The sequence below is a fragment of the Scyliorhinus torazame genome, chromosome 1 (genome assembly GCF_047496885.1).
Source record: "Scyliorhinus torazame isolate Kashiwa2021f chromosome 1, sScyTor2.1, whole genome shotgun sequence".
NCBI classification, from domain to species: domain Eukaryota; kingdom Metazoa; phylum Chordata; class Chondrichthyes; order Carcharhiniformes; family Scyliorhinidae; genus Scyliorhinus; species Scyliorhinus torazame.
In genome coordinates, this window is record NC_092707.1 from 86075283 (window position 1) to 86092574 (window position 17292).

At 46.8% G+C, this 17292-nt stretch overlaps 1 protein-coding gene across 2 annotated transcripts in view; it reads right to left on the reverse strand.

Annotated features, from left to right (window-relative positions):
• The window catches only part of rnf10 (ring finger protein 10), a 55756-nt gene extending 39054 nt beyond the window's left edge, over positions 1 to 16702 (reverse strand). The window contains exons 1-4 of one of the 2 annotated variants that reach the window (XM_072497477.1): positions 16252 to 16702; positions 8434 to 8624; positions 2151 to 2359; positions 838 to 928 (exon numbers count right to left, since the gene is read on the reverse strand). In XM_072497477.1, coding sequence (XP_072353578.1) covers positions 838 to 928; positions 2151 to 2359; positions 8434 to 8624; positions 16252 to 16345 — 585 coding nt within the window. In that variant the 5' untranslated portion in view covers positions 16346 to 16702. The remainder of the gene's footprint in view (positions 1 to 837; positions 929 to 2150; positions 2360 to 8433; positions 8625 to 16251) is intronic. The other variant, XM_072497470.1, reaches the window with a different exon arrangement.
• Between the last annotated feature and the right edge of the window lie 590 nt (positions 16703 to 17292).

Sequence of the window (17292 nt, forward strand, 5' to 3'; positions counted from 1 at the left end):
AGGAATCCAGACGGTATCGAATCACCGACCAATTAGCATTTGATGGGCCGATTAGCATTTCATGGCCCATCTCCACCAAGACAAAGGACTGGTACTTGAGCGACCGGTACAGTCCCAGACATTTCGGCGCCAATCCCTGTACTAGGGAAGCGTAAACAACAGGGTCAGTGACCGCTTGGGACACGCTCAACCATCCAGGCACACGGCCATTTATTGGTTCGAATCGAACATAGTGATCAGGGATCACCCAATTAGTGGGGTCCAAACTGAAGGACCGCCCAAAAGAGCGCGAAAAACCCCAAGCATAAGAAGAGAGTCCACCATGTGTTCGCCCTCTTTTGGACCTGGTGCCCCGGCAACGATCATCTACAATCGCAGCACCACCAGAAGCAAGTCCAAGTTCAACGTCCACTACCAGACGGATGAGCCTAGCTGAGCAGCAGTTACTTATACAGACTTGATAGATCCAGAATCGAACAACGGCCACTGTTCCTCTGACCTAAGCCAGGTGCCTGAAGTTAAGTACGGGTTGTCTTATTCGATAGGTGTAGTTTAGCTAGTAGTGTTTATGTTGCATGACTAATTGTGTGTGTAAATAAAGTACCCTTGACCTTACTAACTGGTGTTTGACTCTATGATCAATAGCCGGTTGAACCTTGTGGTGGTATCATTTGATGCCTGGTGACTGAGCATTAGAATATAGATATTCAAAGGAAGGAGGGCAACCTCACTGACTGCTATATTTACAGCAGATCCACAGAAAAGGCAACATCCCCAATTCACTAATATTGCTAGTGAAATCAAACTACATCCTAACTACACATGTATGATACTCACCACCTGTTGGACAAAGTTCCAGTTCACCAACATATCGGGGTCAACAAAGTGAACAGTGTAGTCCTGTTCCTCGGAGACCACAAACTGACAGCTTGAAAAGAAAATGGAAAATTAGTCACTTAAAACGGATGCTTAAATTAGCCTTCACAGAAAGCTATTTACAGTTTTGTGATGCTACTATCTTTCCTTTGGTCCTATCTCTTTTATGGGCTACAAAACAATTAGGTGCATGAACAGTGACCAGAATTTCAGCAGTACTGTCTTGAGAAGACAGTGAAATGATCATATGCATTTTACAGCGGCAGTCTATAGAGAGCAACCAACAGTTGAACCTTTGGGAACAAATTTCACAAAAAGGGGAAAATAATAAATTCTCCCTCGAAGTGGCATTCTAGCGAAAACCATATCCAGAAAATATGAACTTCACCCTCCTCCTTCTCCCCCACATCTTTCTGATGAACAATACTCAACAGCACACTTTTTTTAAAAAATACAAATTTAGGGTACCCAATTAATTTTTTTCTCCAAGGGGCAATTTAGCATGGCCAAACCACCTACCCTACACATCTTTGGGGTTGTGGGGGTGAGACTCGCACAGACACGGGTAGAATGTGCAAACTCTACACGGACAATGATCCGGGGCCGGGATCAAACCCAGGACCTGGGGGCCGGGCTCAAACCCAGGACCTGGGGGCCGGGCTCAAACCCAGGACCTGGGGGCCGGGCTCAAACCCAGGACCTGGGGGCCGGGCTCAAACCCAGGACCTGGGGGCCGGGCTCAAACCCAGGACCTGGGGGCCGGGCTCAAACCCAGGACCTGGGGGCCGGGCTCAAACCCAGGACCTGGGGGCCGGGCTCAAACCCAGGACCTCGGGGCCGGGCTCAAACCCAGGACCTCGGGGCCGGGCTCAAACCCAGGACCTCGGGGCCGTGAGGGAGCAGTGCCAACCACTGCACCATTGTGCCGTCCTTTCAACAGCACTTTGCTCGAAAAGCATTTTGTGCAGCAAGTAAATCATATTGGTGTCATTGACCTTTGGCAGAGTCTAACGTAGTTTTACTGTAGATCACGTCATGCTAAATTTGACCTATAATGATTCAGACACTTTAGCATCAAGCAAGAGAAGTTTTCAATTGCTGGCCCAAGCAGCATTTAAACTTCTGAACTATATAGGAGGAACAATTCTCACATCACATGCCAAATATGCTGGAAAGGAGCCGAGTTGGTGTCAGGGCATAATCACGATTCTTCCTTGCCAAATAAGATAAACAAAAGTCCAGATCACTGGATTCATGTTGTGTCTTTCACTTACTTGGCCTGCAAAAACTGCTCCTTGTTGAATGGCTTGTGTTTATGTCCCCATTTGTTCCTTCTTCCCCAGCCGCCGTGGCAATTGCCATCATAATGAAAGCCCGACTGTCCACGAGGTTCAAATGTAAAGTTTAACAAGTGGTTTAGGCTTATCTTCTTGGGACCGGTAAACTGGGCAGGACTGAATTCTGCCCTCCGCACCTCTGCTACCTGTAGATAGAGGAAACGGTCGTATTTTGTGTAGCAGTTCACATTTCAATAGCATGTCCACTATGATGTCCTCACTATATTTTTCCCCGTACTCCACCACACAAGGTCAGGATCATGCTAAATTCCTATCTCAAAGTTACAAAACATAGTAAATGCCACAAAGTGCAAAAGAAAAGATCTGTAGAGTATGTCAAAAAGCTCCACAACTATTAGGAAAGAGGTTGGTGAGAAGAAATGGTGACATAACAGCAATCTCATCAGTGCAACTAGGGAAATGGTACACATGTTGAATAATTACTTGGCATCAATATTTACAGTGGAGGAAGAGCTTAGCATGCCAGAAATCTCAAGAAAACAAATAGTGAACAAGGGAAGCTCACAGAATAATCTAAGCAAAGTAACAGAAAAACAATGACACCAAAGAGCAACAAAACCCCAGGTACAGATAACTTTCATCTCAGGGTTTTAAAGTCAGTAGGTATAAACATTGCAGGCATCTCAACTATACTGTGAAGTTTTTCTAAATTCTATTACCAGCTTAATTTGGAAAATTCTACGTCATTGTTATCAGTGAATTAGAGACCAGTTATGTTATAGCTGCCACCTATTGTCAGGTGAGTCTAGAACTCAAGGATAGAAATGGTTCAATGGACCAGACTATCCTGTTGTTAAGGGTAAGCCATGCTTGACAAACCTGGTACCATTTTTTTTTTAAGCGGTGACTAAAGTAGCAGAAAGGGGAATGTCCATGGTGTGGACATAAATGCACCCAGATATATTTATGCACAGATGTCAGGGGAGGTGGAGAGAGCAATTAATAAAGCATATAGTGTCCGGTTGCGGCTATGCGGAGCTAAGCCGCACATTCGGTGGCTCCCGCTAAAACGGACTAGTGGGCTCTCCAGAGGAGCCCCAACGGAAATTTTTCGACGACTTCCAGTGTGGGAAGGTGACAGCAAGGTCCACCCCCCATAGTATATGGATTGGACCAGGAGCAGAGCGGTCAAAAAAGAGTTTTTGGAGCATCGAAAAGTGCGAGGGAGAAACTCAAGATGGCGGCGGGCGGAGATCAAGCGGCATGGGTGCAGGAGCAGCAGGAGTTTCTCAAGCGCTGCTTTGAGGAGCTGAAGAAAGGTGCTGGCGCCAATGCTGACGGCGATCGAGGGGTTAGTGGAGACCCAGAAGGCCCAAGGGGCGGCGATCCGGGAGGTGCGGGAAAATACCACGGAGAACGAGGATGAGATCTTGGGCCTGGCGGTGAAGATGGAGCCACACAAGGCGCTGCACACGAGGTGGGCGGAAAGATTCGAAGACCTGGAGAACAGGTCGAGGAAGAATCTTCGGATTCTGGGTCTCCCTGAAGGAGTGGAAGGGGACTATGCTGGGGCACACGAGAGCACGATGCTCAACTCGCTGATGGGTGCGGGGGCCTTTCCGAGTCCCCTGGAGCCAGAAGGGGCTCATCGGGTCCTGGCGAGGAGATCCAAGGCCAACGAGCCGTCAAGGCCAGTAGTGGTGAGGTTTCACCGTTTCGTGGATAGAGAATGTGTCTTGAGATGGGCCAAGAAAGAGCGGAGCAGCAGGTGGGAGAATACAGAGATCCGAATCTATCAGGACTGGAGTGCAGAGGTGGCAAAGAGAGCTGGTTTTAATCGGGCCAAGGCGGTGCTCCATCGGAAGGGGGTGAGGTTTGGAATGCTGCAGCCAGCGCGATTGTGGGCCACGTTTCAGGATCGACACCACTACTTCGAAATGCCAGGGAGGGGAGGGGGGTGGGGCGAGAGATGTCGGTTGTATACAGGGTTTTAACTATGCATAGGGAATGTTCCACGAGTTGGGTGAGGGAAGAGATCTGATGGGGAGACTGAGAGAATGTGGGCGCCGCACTAAGGAGGAGCGCACACGGATTGCTGAGATGGGAGATTCCCACACGGTGGGGGTCAATGGGATGGCAGGGGAGGCCGGGGTCAGCTGACTTACGGGAGTGTTATGGAGGGGGGGGGGGGGGAGCCCCCGAATCCAGCGGAGATAGTGGCAGCTATGGACGCAGAGAAGGCATTTGACCGGGTGGAGTGGGAGTATCTCTGGGAAGTGTTGCGGAGGTTTGGGTTTGGGGAGGGGTTTATCAGATGGGTTAAGCTCCTATATAGAGCCCCGGTGGCGAGTGTGGCTACGAATCGGCGGAGATCGGAGTATTTTCGGCTGTATCGAGGGACAAGGCAGGGGTGCCCCCTGTCCCCCTTGTTGTTTGCATTAGCAATTGATCCTTTGGCCATGGCATTAAGGCAGTCCAGGAAATGGAGGGGGGTGGTCCGAGGGGGAGAGGAGCATCGGGTGTCGCTGTATGCGGACGACCTGTTGCCGCACGTGGCAGATCCAGTGGAGGGGATGGTGGAGGTCATGCGGATCCGAAGGGAGTTTGGGAACTTCTCGGCCTATAAGCTCAATGTAGGAAAAAGTGAGCTCTTTGTGGTGCATCCAGGGGACCAGGGAAGAGGGATAGACGACCTACCGTCGAGGAGGGCGGAAAGGAGCTTTCGGTACTTGGGGATCCAGGTAGCTAGGAGCTGGGGGGCCCTGCACAAACTTAATTTGACGCGGCTGGTGGAGCAGATGGAGGAGGACTTCAAAAGATGGGATGTGTTGCCACTCTCACTAGCGGGCAGGGTACAGCCGATTAAAATGATGGTCCTCCAGAGGTTTCTTTTTGTGGTCCAGTGCCTTCCTATTATGATTACCAAGGCCTTTTTAAGCGGGTAGGTCGGAGCATCATGGGTTTTGTGTGGGCAAACAAGCCCCCGAGGGTAAGGAGGGGGTTTCTGGAGCGTAGTAGGTTGCCGAATCTGGGCGACTATTATTGGGCAGCCAACGTGGCGATGATCTGTAAGTGGGTAAAAGAGGGAGATGGGGCGGCATGGAAGAGGTTGGAGGAGGCGTCCTGAGGGCGATGGTGACGGCACCGCTGCCGCTCTCGCCGACAAGGTACACCACAAATCCGGTGGTGGCGGCAACGCTAAAGATCTGGGGGCAGTGGAGACGACATGGGGTGAGATGGGAGCCTCGGTGTGGTCCCCGATCCGGGAGAACCATCGGTTCGTCCCAGGAAGGATGGACGGGGGGTTTCGGAGCTGGCATCAGAAGGATGGGCTACCGGTTTATAGACGGGACATTTGCGAGCTTAGGGGCGCTGGGGGAGAAGTTTGGCTTTACCCCGGGAAATGCGTTCAGGTATATGCAAGTGAGGGCGTTTGTGAGGCGGCAGGTGAGGGGATTCCCATTGCTCCCGACACAGGAGATTCAGGACAGGGTGAGTTCGGGTGTATGGGTCGGAGAAGGCAAGGTTTCGGCGATATATCAGGAGATGAAGGAAGAGGAGGAGGCTTCGGTAGAGGAGCTGAAGGGCAAGTGGGAGGATGAGTTGGGGGAGGAGATCGAAGAGGGTCTCTGGGCTGATGCCCTGAGTAGGGTTAATTCCTCTTCCTCATGCGCCCGGCTCAGCCTGATACAGTTCAAGGTTATTCACAGAACGCATATGACAGGGGAGAGGCTGAGTAGGTTCTTTGGGATGGAGGACAGATGCGCGAGGTGCTCGGGAAGCCCGGCGAATCACGCCCACATGTTCTGGTCGTGCCCGGCACTGGATGGGTTCTGGAGGGGTTTCGCAAAGACTATGTCCAAGGTGGTGAAAGTCCAGGTCAAGCCAAGTTGGGCACTGGCATTATTTAGATGGCGGACGAGCCGGCAGTGCAGGAGGCGAAAGAGGCTGGTATTCTGGCCTTTGCATCCCTGGTAGCCCGGCGGAGGATCTTGTTCATGTGGAAGGACGTGAAGTGTGGAAGCCTGGAAAAATGACATGGCAGGGTTCATTAAGCTGGAGAGGATAAAGTTTGCCTTGAGAGGGTCTGCGCAGGGGTTCTTCAGGCAGTGGCAACCGTTCCTAGACTATCTCGCGGAGCGTTAGAATGAGGTCGGTCAGCAGTAGCAGCAACCCAGGGAGAGGGGGGGGGGGGGGGGGGGAGAATGGAAGATGGGAGGGGGGGGGTAGTTGGGCAGACAGGGGAGGGTTTTTTTTTCTCCTAGGGGTACTTGTAAAAAGCATATGGGGCGGTTATTATGTGCAGGAGAAACCCATTGTATAAGCTCTATAGTATATTTGATTGATATGTTTATGCTTTGTTCTGTTCTTTTCTCTGTTACGGGGGGGGGGGGGTTTAATTGGTGGAAAATTTTTGTTGGAAAACCTTTGAATAAACATATATATTTTTAAAAAGCATGTAGTATCCTGGGCTTTAACAGGGGCATAGAATACTAGAGCAAGGAAGATATGCTGAACTTATACAAGACACGAGTTGGACCTCAGCTGGAGTATAGTGTACAGTTCTGCACAACACCCTATAGGAAGGATGTGAATACATTGAGGGGTGCAGAGGAGGTTTACAAGAAAGGTACCAAGGATGAGAATTTCAGTTATAAGGATAGATTGGAGAGATTGGGACTGTTCTCCTTGGAGAGAAGAAGGCCAAGAGAAATTTTGATGCTCAAAATCATGAGGGCTGAATAGAGCAGAAAGAAAGAAACTGTTCCCACTCAAAGTGAATAGCAAAAGAAGCAAATGTGAGGAGGAAAATTTTTCAAACGAGTGGTTTGGATCTGGAATGTGCTGCCTAGAAATCTGGGAGGCAGGTTCAATTGAGGTTCAAGAGGACATCAGATTTATTTTAATAGAAACAAAAATTCAGGGGTATGTGGAAAATGCAGTCACGAAATCATAATGCTCATTTGGAAACCAGTGCAGACATGGACTAAATGGCTTTTTCTGCGCCATAACAATTCTGCGATTTAAATGCACTTTCAGACAGTGGATAAAGTATCTCATATGTTAGCTAAAATTGAAGGTCATGGATTGAAAACAAATTGGTCAGAAAATTGATTGGGCAGTAGATGATGAATAATGAACATGTACTCTACTGGCAGGACGCGACTAGTGGCATCCTACAAGAATTGGTGTTAGAATCTTACATATTCACCGTATTCATTAACTTGGATGATGGGATGGAAATCTGCATATTCAAATTTGCCAATGACAACAATATATGGAACTGTAAGCACGCAGATGGAATCAAAGAAACATTGATGAATGAACAAAGCTGTGGCAAATGAATGTCACATACAGGAACTGAAGATGATCAAAAAGGCTAATGGAATGCTGGACTTTAGGCAACCAGAATACAAGGAGCAAAAGTCTTGGCTAGAAACACCAGGAGTACTATGAGCAGTTCTGAGCACAGCCGTCGTATAAATTGACCGTAGAGGGAACGCAGCAAAGACTTACCAGAAGGACAGTTAACCCTGAATCACTCAAACTAGGGTTATATTTGCTGGAATTGAAGGTTAATGAGGTGATTTTCAAGACTTAATGGGAACAGATAGGGTAGACAAAGAAACTATTACCACTGGCTAGGGAGGTAAGCACTGGGAGATACTTTCTACACACCAAAATAACAGAAGTTCAGAACGCTTACATAAACAGCAATTGATGCTAAATCAACTATAAATGTTAAACTGAGATTGACAGATTTTTGTTAACCAGAGGGATATGTTATGTACATAGTTTGAGCCTCAGATGTGCCATGGCCTTATTGAATGGTGGAACAGACTCTAGGGTAGGCTCGGTGGCATACAAAGTAGCTACTTGTGCACAGTATAACAGGATATTTGACACTGGGCTATCACAGCAGAGTCTGAACAATTTCATCCTTTCACACAACTGACGTTAACACCGCCCTAGAAAACCAACGCATCAAATTCTTCTGATCCCCAAGTTCCAGCATTAAGAATTACACCTTGATTAAAAATGGCTAACTCTGCACACAGGGGTTGAACCCAGAACCTTGCAGCCTGAACAACAGCTGATGGCCAGACATCTGTTGGGAAGGAACAGACTTGCAGCTTTGAACATGCTCCAAACTTAACATTTTAATCTTTTCCCCCTTCCAATGACCCCAAAAATCAAAAGGTCGTCGAATTGCACCAGACGTCTATTAAATCACCACTGTAAAAATGCTCAATCTCACCTCTTCCCGTCTACCACCATTACCAAAAGTGCTAAAGGATTTGTTGCCGCCACGTGCAGGGGGTCTCTTGTCAAAAGCTTTGCTTTTCTGTGGATTGGTGCGGCGGGTCTGGCTAGATACATTTTCGCTTTTGGGAAAAGCTGGGTCTCGTTTCCTGTTGTAACGTCTTGATCCAGTTCCACCTTTACCATCTGCAGAAATATTTTTTAAAACATTCATTTTTAGTCCACACAAGTAGAACTTTCAACTTGAATAGGAAATCCAAGGATAATACTACATAAGCTGCTCCCTGGGAATTATGACAACCCAATGTTGGATGCTTGAATCTCAAATACATATGAGAATGTAGGCAAATTCACACCTGTAAATAAGCCTTCCTTTCAATCACGCCCCGAATTTAGATACAAAACGTTCCCTGCCATAATCAAAATAAATTTGACCCAGGATACAAATCCAATCATTGTGTAAATCAAAATGTAAAGCAGGGATTCCTTCAGTGACCTAGTAGTCAAATGCTTTTTTAAAAATAAATTTCAAGCACCCAAATCATTTTTTCCAATTAAGGGGCACTTTAGCATGGCCAATCCACCTACCCTGCACATCTTTGGGTTGTGGGGGTGAAACCCCCACAAACCCAGGGAGAATGTGCAAACTCCACACGGACAGTGACAGAGCTGGGAACAAACCTGGGATGCCGGCGCCGTGAGGCAGCAATGCAAACCACTGCGTCACCATGCTGCTCCGACAAATGCTTTTTTAATTAGAGCTTGCAGGCAGTGTATTAAAGTACAAGGAGCAGTAATGCATCACTTTGGCAAATTCTAAATAAAGGCCACTGTTCTCTTTATTCTCCTCTACTAGAAATAAGCAGCCATTAAAACAATTACAGAAAGAGCAGTAGAGAATTGGATCATTCTATTCAATGGTTTTAATGATGAATTTAGGTTCTTTATTAGATGGGAAAGTAGTTGCACGCTACACTTCGAAGCATTGAACTTAGAAGGGCTTTGGAACGGGTGCAGCATAGATTTAATAGAATTATACCTGGACTCGTGTTCAAGCTGCAAGGAATGATTGTTTTTTTGCTGGAAGCTAAATGCATAAACAGCGATTTTATTGTAATGTGAGATATTTAGCAGAACAGATATTCTCTCCCAAACCACCCTACTCCAGCTAGTAAGAGAATGCAGGATTAGAGGATATTCATAGATTTAGAGACAGACTTTTAAAGAGTGAGGAACAAGCTTTCAGAACTCTGACAAGTGGCAGATGCTAGTTCAGTTGTTAATCTTAACACGGAGATCGACAGCTTTTCAGTAGACTAAGGTATCAAGGTATATCAAGCAAATGCACGTATGTAGAGTTGGATTGCAAATCAGCCATCTCATTGAATAGCAGAAAAAGTTCAAGTGGCTTAAATGGCCTACTCCTGTCTCTCCTATATTTGCAATATAGAATAAATTTCAATGGTAAAAAATTAAACTTGTACAAGAACAGTTTATCAGAACATATAATTTTCACCAATAATGCAAGGTGAACCAGGATTAGATCAACAGAAATAAGCTTCTCAAACTCCATTTACTGTCATCCTCATTAATACTGTTCCAAAAGTTAATATTGATAGGTCACATGTCAATGACTTGAGATTCAAGATTCACAAGCTTAATGCCTCTATGTAGTGTACTGCATCGAGAAGCCGCATTAGACTGAGATCTCACAGCGACGCAGGTTGAAAATTCCTTGGTATTTTGAGTGCACAGCTTAAAACATTCACCTCAAGGGAAAACTGGTCAAATTTGAAAACAAATTACTTCACAATGGAGCTCACATCAACTGTTTAAATGTTTGGAAAACACCAAGCAGATTAATCAAACAGCCATTCGCCTGCATCTCCAGCTATCAGGTCAACAGCACTTATTAACATCGAAGTGGGTCACACCCAAACCCAAGCGTATCTGCATGAATGTCGATGAATTGTAACCAGGTGAGGAATAAAAAAATAAATTTGCACCATGTAATTTAAATGTGTTAGTTTGAACAAAAAGTTGCTCATTTTAACACCAACAGAAAAGGGTAGACAGGGCCATACAAAACATTGACATGTTGACAAATGTGAGGTTATCCATTTTGGTAAGAATAACGGCAAAAGGGATTATTATTTAAATGATAAAAAATTAAAACATGCTGCTGTGCAGAGATCTGGGTGTGCTAGTGCATGAGTCGCAGAAAGTTGGTTTTCAGGTGCAACATGTGATTAAGAAGGCAAATGGAATTTTGTCCTTCATTGCTAGAGGGATGGAGTTTAAGACTAGGGAGGTTCTGCTGCAATTGTATAAGGTGTTAGTGAGGCCACACCTGGAGTATTGTGTTCAGTTTTGGTCTCCTTACTTGAGAAAGGACGTACTGGCACTGGAGGGTGTGCAGAGGAGATTCACTAGGTTAATCCCAGAGCTGAAGGGGTTGGATTACGAGGAGAGGTTGAGTAGACTGAGACTGTACTCGTTGGAATTTAGAAGGATGAGGGGGGATCTTATAGAAACATATAAGATTATGAAGGGAATAGATAGGATAGATGCGGGCAGGTTGTTTCCACTGGCGGGTGAAAGCAGAACTAGGGGGCATAGCCTCAAAATAAGGGGAAGTAGATTTAGGACTGAGTTTAGGAGGAACTTCTTCACCCAAAGGGTTGTGAATCTATGGAATTCCTTGCCCAGTGAAGCAGTAGAGGCTCCTTCATTAAATGTTTTTAAGATAAAGATAGATAGTTTTTTGAAGAATAAAGGGATTAAGGGTTGTGGTGTTCGGGCCGGAAAGTGGAGCTGAGTCCACAAAAGATCAGCCATGATCTCATTGAATGGCGGAGCAGGCTCGAGGGGCCAGATGGCCTACTCCTGCTCCTAGTTCTTATATAGTATTGAATTTTCAGGATTGGGCAAAGAAACTTCCACCAGCTTTCTCCGCACTTATCATGAAACTAAACTACAGCAGTCTTGTATTGACAAATAAATCCAAAATAAGCATGAAATTTAATCAATAGAGCAGAACATTCAAGGAAAATTTTTTTTAACCATTAACCACCCACATATTTAGCAACCTGATATGTATTATCAATATTCACCTGCTTAATCGGTCATAACTGCTCATTTAAGTAACCAATTCTTATCACTCCAAAACATGTCTCAAAGCATTTCAACATGTTGGAACACTGCCGAAATATGGATTAAACAGGACAATCTGCAGAACACAGCAAGTTAAAACAAAACAGCTTTCTTTACAGAGTGCATTAAATGTAATCCAATGTCCCAAAAGCTACATGGGAGCATTATAATACAAACTGACACTAAGCCACGTCAGGTCAAAATACCAAAAGCTTGGTCAAAGAGAGAGTTGGCAGAAACAGAGGTTTTTTTCATAGAATTTACAGTGCAGAAGGAGGCCATTTGGCCCATCGAGTCTGCACCGGCTCTTGGAAAGAGCACCCTACCCAAGGTCAACACCTCTGCCCTATCCCCATAACCCAGTAACCCCACCCAACACTAAGGGCAATTTTGGACACTAAGGGCAATTTATCACAGCCAATCCACCTAACCCGCACATCTTTGGACTGTGGGAGGAAACCGGAGCACCCGGAGGAAACCCACCTACACACGGGGAGGATGTGCAGACTCCGCACAGACAGTGACCCAAGACGGAATCGAACCTGGGACCCTGGAGCTGTGAAGCAATTGTGCTATCCACAAGGCTACCGTGCTGCCCGTTGAAGGCAGAAATTGAGACAGAGGTGTGTAGATAGAGAACTTCAAGAGTTTGAAGCCAAGGCAACTGAAGGCCACCAATAGTAGGGCAATTATAATTGCAGAAGCACAAAAGGCCACAATAAGAAGAGTGCAGATGTCTGAGTGTTGTGGGGTTTGACAATGATTACCGAGAGGAGGACAGTGTTAATGAGGGATTCAAAAATAAGATGGAAAATCGAAATCATAGAATCTACAGTGCAGAAGGAGGCCATTCAGCCCATTGAGCCTGCACCAGTCCTTACAAAGAGCACCCTACTCAAGCCCACAGTAACCCCCACTTAACCTTTTTGGACACGGGCAATTTAGCATGGCCAATCCACCTAACCCACACATCTTTGGACTGTGGGAGGAAATCGGAGCACACTGAGGAAACCCACGACACGGGGAGAACATGCAGACTCCGCACAGACAGTGACCCAAGCCAGGATTCAAACCTAGGACCCTGGAGCTGTGAAGCAACTGTGCTAACCACTATGCTTCCATGCTGAAGCAAAATAGTGCTTCACCCAGGACAATGCGGGTTAAGCAAGCACAGGGGCAAGTGTGGAATAGCTTGCTGCAAGTCAAAACACTAGCAGAGGATTGCTGACCACAAGCGTATGGAGAGTAGAATGTGGGAGAGCATTGGAATATGTCTAACCGAAAGGGAGGCATGGATGAGGGCTTCCACAGCATATAAACTGAGACGCAAATAAAGTCAGACATTGCTGCCAATGTATAAATAAGACAATCGTAGCGATGGCACAAATAAGAGGTGCAAGTTCACCACAGGATTAATTGCCACAATGGAGATAGTTGACCGCTTCAGATTCCTAGGTGTGCACATCAAGAATCTACCCTGGTCCATCCACGTCCGACAACAGCGCCTATTATGTCCTCAGGAAACTAAGGGAATTCGGCATGTCCACACCGACTCATCAATTTTTACAGATGCGCCATAGAAAACATCTTATCAGGCTGCAGCAAAGCCTGGTATGGCAACTGCTCTGCCCAAGACGACAAGAAACTAATCACATAGTCCAGTCCATCACATGAACCCGCCTCCCAGCCATCGACTCGGTCTACACCTCCTGCTTACCCCCTCCCACCCAGGTTATTCACTCTTCCAAGTTATCCCATCGGGCAGGAGATACAAACGTCTGAGAACAGACACCAACTGTTGCCAGACTCCTGAATGACCCTCTTATGGACTGATCTAGTCTCTTCACATATCTTCTCTACCGAGTTGTACTCCACATACTTCATCCAATGCCTGTGTCTATGTATGTACACTATTTGTGCATGTCCTATTTTTTTTTTATTCATCAGGGCGCAGAAGGGTGGGTGAGTAAATTTGCAGACGACACTAAAGTCGGTGGTGTTGTCGACAGTGCAGAAGGATGTAGCAGGTTACAGAGGGACATAGATAAGCTGCAGAGCTGGGCTGAGAGGTGGCAAATGGAGTTTAATGTCGAGAAGTGTGAGGTGATTCACTTTGGAAGGAATAACAGGAATGCGGATTATTTGGCTAATGGTAAAATTATTGGAAGTGTGGATGAGCAGAGGGATCTAGGTGTCCATGTACATAGATCCCTGAAAGTTACCACCCAGGTTGATAGGGTTGTGAAGAAGGCCTATGGAGTGTTGGCCTTTATTGGTAGAGGGATTGAGTTCCGGAGTCAGGAGGTCATGTTGCAGCTGTACAAAACTCTGGTACGGCCGCATTTGGAGTATTGCGTACAGTTCTGGTCACCGCATTATAGGAAGGACGTGGAAGCTTTGGAGCGGGTGCAGAGGAGATTTACCAGGATGTTGCCTGGTATGGAGGGAAAATCTTATGAGGAAAGGCTGATGGACTGGAGGTTGTTTTCGTTAGAGAGAAGGTTAAGAGGAGACTTAATAGAGGCATACAAAATGATCAGGGTGTTAGATAGGGTGGACAGTGAGAGCCTTCTCCCGCAGATGGAAATGGCTAGCATGAGGGGACATAGCCTTAAACTGAGAGGTAATAGATATAGGACAGAGGTAGGTTCTTTACGCAAAGAGTGGTGAGGCCGTGGAATGCCCTACCTGCAACAGTAGTGAACTCGCCAACATTGAGGGCATTTAAAAGTTTAATGGTCAAGCATATGGATGCTAATGGCATAGTGTAGGTTAGATGGCTTTTGTTTTTTGACTTCCCATGTCGGTGCAACATCATGGGCCGAAGGGCCTGTACTGCGCTGTATTGTTCTATGTATGGAATGATCTGTCTGGACTGTACACAGAACAGTACTTTTCACTACACCTCAGTAAACGACAATAAAGCAAACCCAAACGTGACAAGGTTATGAACAGACTGGCTTAATTTCATACCATCTCCAGGGAGAGGGATGCAGCCAGTTGCTGGGAGCAGGCTTTGCAGCAGGGTCCGAAAACAATGGCTTCAGTCTTCCCAATATTTAATCGGAGGAAATTCATGCTCACCCAGTATTGCTTTTAACTAAGCAGCTTGATAATTTAGTGAGAATGAAGTAGAGAGAAGTGGTGGTGCATGAGAGCTGGGTGTCATCTGCATACATGTGAAAACTAACACTGATTTCAGAAGATGTCACTAAGGGGAAGTAATTAGGTGAGAAATAGAAGGGGGCCGAAGGTACATCCTCAGGGATAGCAGTGCAGGAGGAGCTACTGCAAATTATTCTCTGGCTAGGATTAGTACAAGACAAATGGAACCACATGAGAGCAGCCTAACCAACTAGACAATAATGAAGACATGTCGGAGGATGATGCTGGTCAACTGGTCAAGTTTCATTTGAAAGTTTGATAAGAGCACTTTTGGACTTTAGCTGGGACAGAAGCTTGATAGCAGGGTTCAATCACGAGATCCAAGAAAGATGGGAACAGATTTAGCAGGCGACAACACGCTCAAGGGCGTGGGAGGGAAAAGGGAGGTTGGTGATGGGATCATAGAATTCACAGTCCAGAAGGAGGCCATTCGGCCCATCGAGTCTGCACCAGCTCTTGGAAAGAGCACCCTACCCAAGGTCAACACCGCCACCCTATCCCTATAACCCAGTAACAGCACCCAACACTATGGGCAATTTTGGACACTAAGGGCAATTTATCATGGCCAACCCACCTAACCTACACATCTTTGGACTGTGGGAGGAAACCAGAGCACCCGGAGGAAACCCACGGGGAGGATGTGCAGACTCCGCACAGACAGTGACCCAAGCCGGAATTGAACCTGGGACCCTGGAGATGTGAAGCAATTGTGCTATCCACAAGGCTACCGTGCTGCCCCAGCTAGTAAAGATGGATGGATCGTGATTTTTTTGTGGGGTAGGGAAGAAAAAGCATTGATAACGGCAGGTTTAAAGATGACAACAACAACTTGAGAGAACAGTTTACAAACTTAGCCAGGAAATTTGGGTGATCCAACAGTTCAGTGGGAACAGGACAGACCACAGGACATGGTTCAAACATGGACAAAAGAGCTAACCGGGGCATCACAGTCGCACAGTGGGTAACACTGTTGCTTCACAGCTCCAGGATCCCAGGTTTGATTCCCAGCTTGGGTCAGTGTGTGGAGTCTGCACGTTCTCCAGTGTCTGCGTGGGTTTCCTCCCCCCAAGATGTGCTGTTCGACAATTTGGACATTCTGAATTTTCCGTGTACCCAAATAAGTGCCGGAATGTGGCGACTAGAGGCTCTTTACAGTAACTTAATTGCTGTGTTAATGTAAGTCTACCTACTTGTGACAATAAAGATTATAAAAGAATGCCAGAGGCAAGGCGAGAGTGGCTGCCCTTGACATCATGGCAGCTTTTGATAAGGTATGGCACTGGCAAATTGTTACCAAATGGAGTTTACAAAGCAAATCAGGTGAATTTTTAAAAACTACAAACACAAGATTAGCATGTGATTCATCTGGCAACGTACGACAAAGCACCGATGTTCTACCTACTCGGGGGGGGGGAGGGGTGGAAAGAAAGGAGAGTTCGGAATCGGCATGTAAACACTAAATGAATGTAAACAGTGAGTGCGGGCCGAGCCCTACCTTGCTTGGTTTTACTGTCGGAGGGTGGCGCCTTGGTGGGTCCTGCCGAAGCGGAACGTGCAGACTTCTTTTCCATGTCTGGGTCTTCCAACATCAGCTTCCAGCAGCTCAGTGGGAACGACGTGGCTGGTTGTGCCAACCGATTGTCCACAGGGCATCGCGTAAGTGGGCCTAATTTTAATCTTCATCATGGCGACCTCTGCATCGTGACCAATCTAAAGATGGCGAAAACGAAGAGGGAGCGGAGTCGAGGAGAGAGTAGCGGAGAGAGAGTGGGGGTGGGGGACGAAGCCGGCTCCAAACAAGCCCTTTCAGATCGAGTTGGAGAGGGTCCAGCTCTTTCTTTTGGCCCCCACCCCGCGCTCCCGAAGGTCTGTACGGCCGAGTCTGCCTCTTCCAGCCCCCTTCCCACTCCGCACAGCAATGGCGACGAGTCGCCAGAAAGTAACCGAGGGACCCGGATCGAGGCGCTTTTATAGAGGCTGGGAATGCGGTGCGTGCGCACCTGCGCCGAGGCACGCCGGGAAATGTAGTTTTGTTGCACCGAGACCAGAGTGAGGCTCCCTCTGGACAGCCAATGGTAAGTCGGTTTCGCTGTTCACGTGACTCCGGGTCACAGCCGCTCCGCTTCTGACGCTGCTTGCTGAACCAAGGCAGTTATTTGCCAGTTATGGGAGTGATCAAGGACTGGAGTAGAGAAACATCAGAGGGGATTGCCTCTATGTATGCAGTGACTTTTATCGATAATTTATGTTGGGATTTTTTCCACTTAAAATAAGTCAATTACATATTAAAGTCGCCATAGTCCCAGATGACCATAGGCTGCTTTCCCCTTTGAAGGGGTGAGCTGACTGGTGGTGGTTTAACCTGAGGATCACCACACCTCAGGCAAGAGGCAAGGTTCAGAAGGCGGGCCTTCATGAAGAACCTCACAAATTGAAGTGAAAAGTAGGGGAGTTCACCTTAAAGTTAGCTTGTGTTTTCTCTTTGCATATGCTGAGTGACCTAGTGTATATTTTTTGCATCTTTCGTATTTTTTTT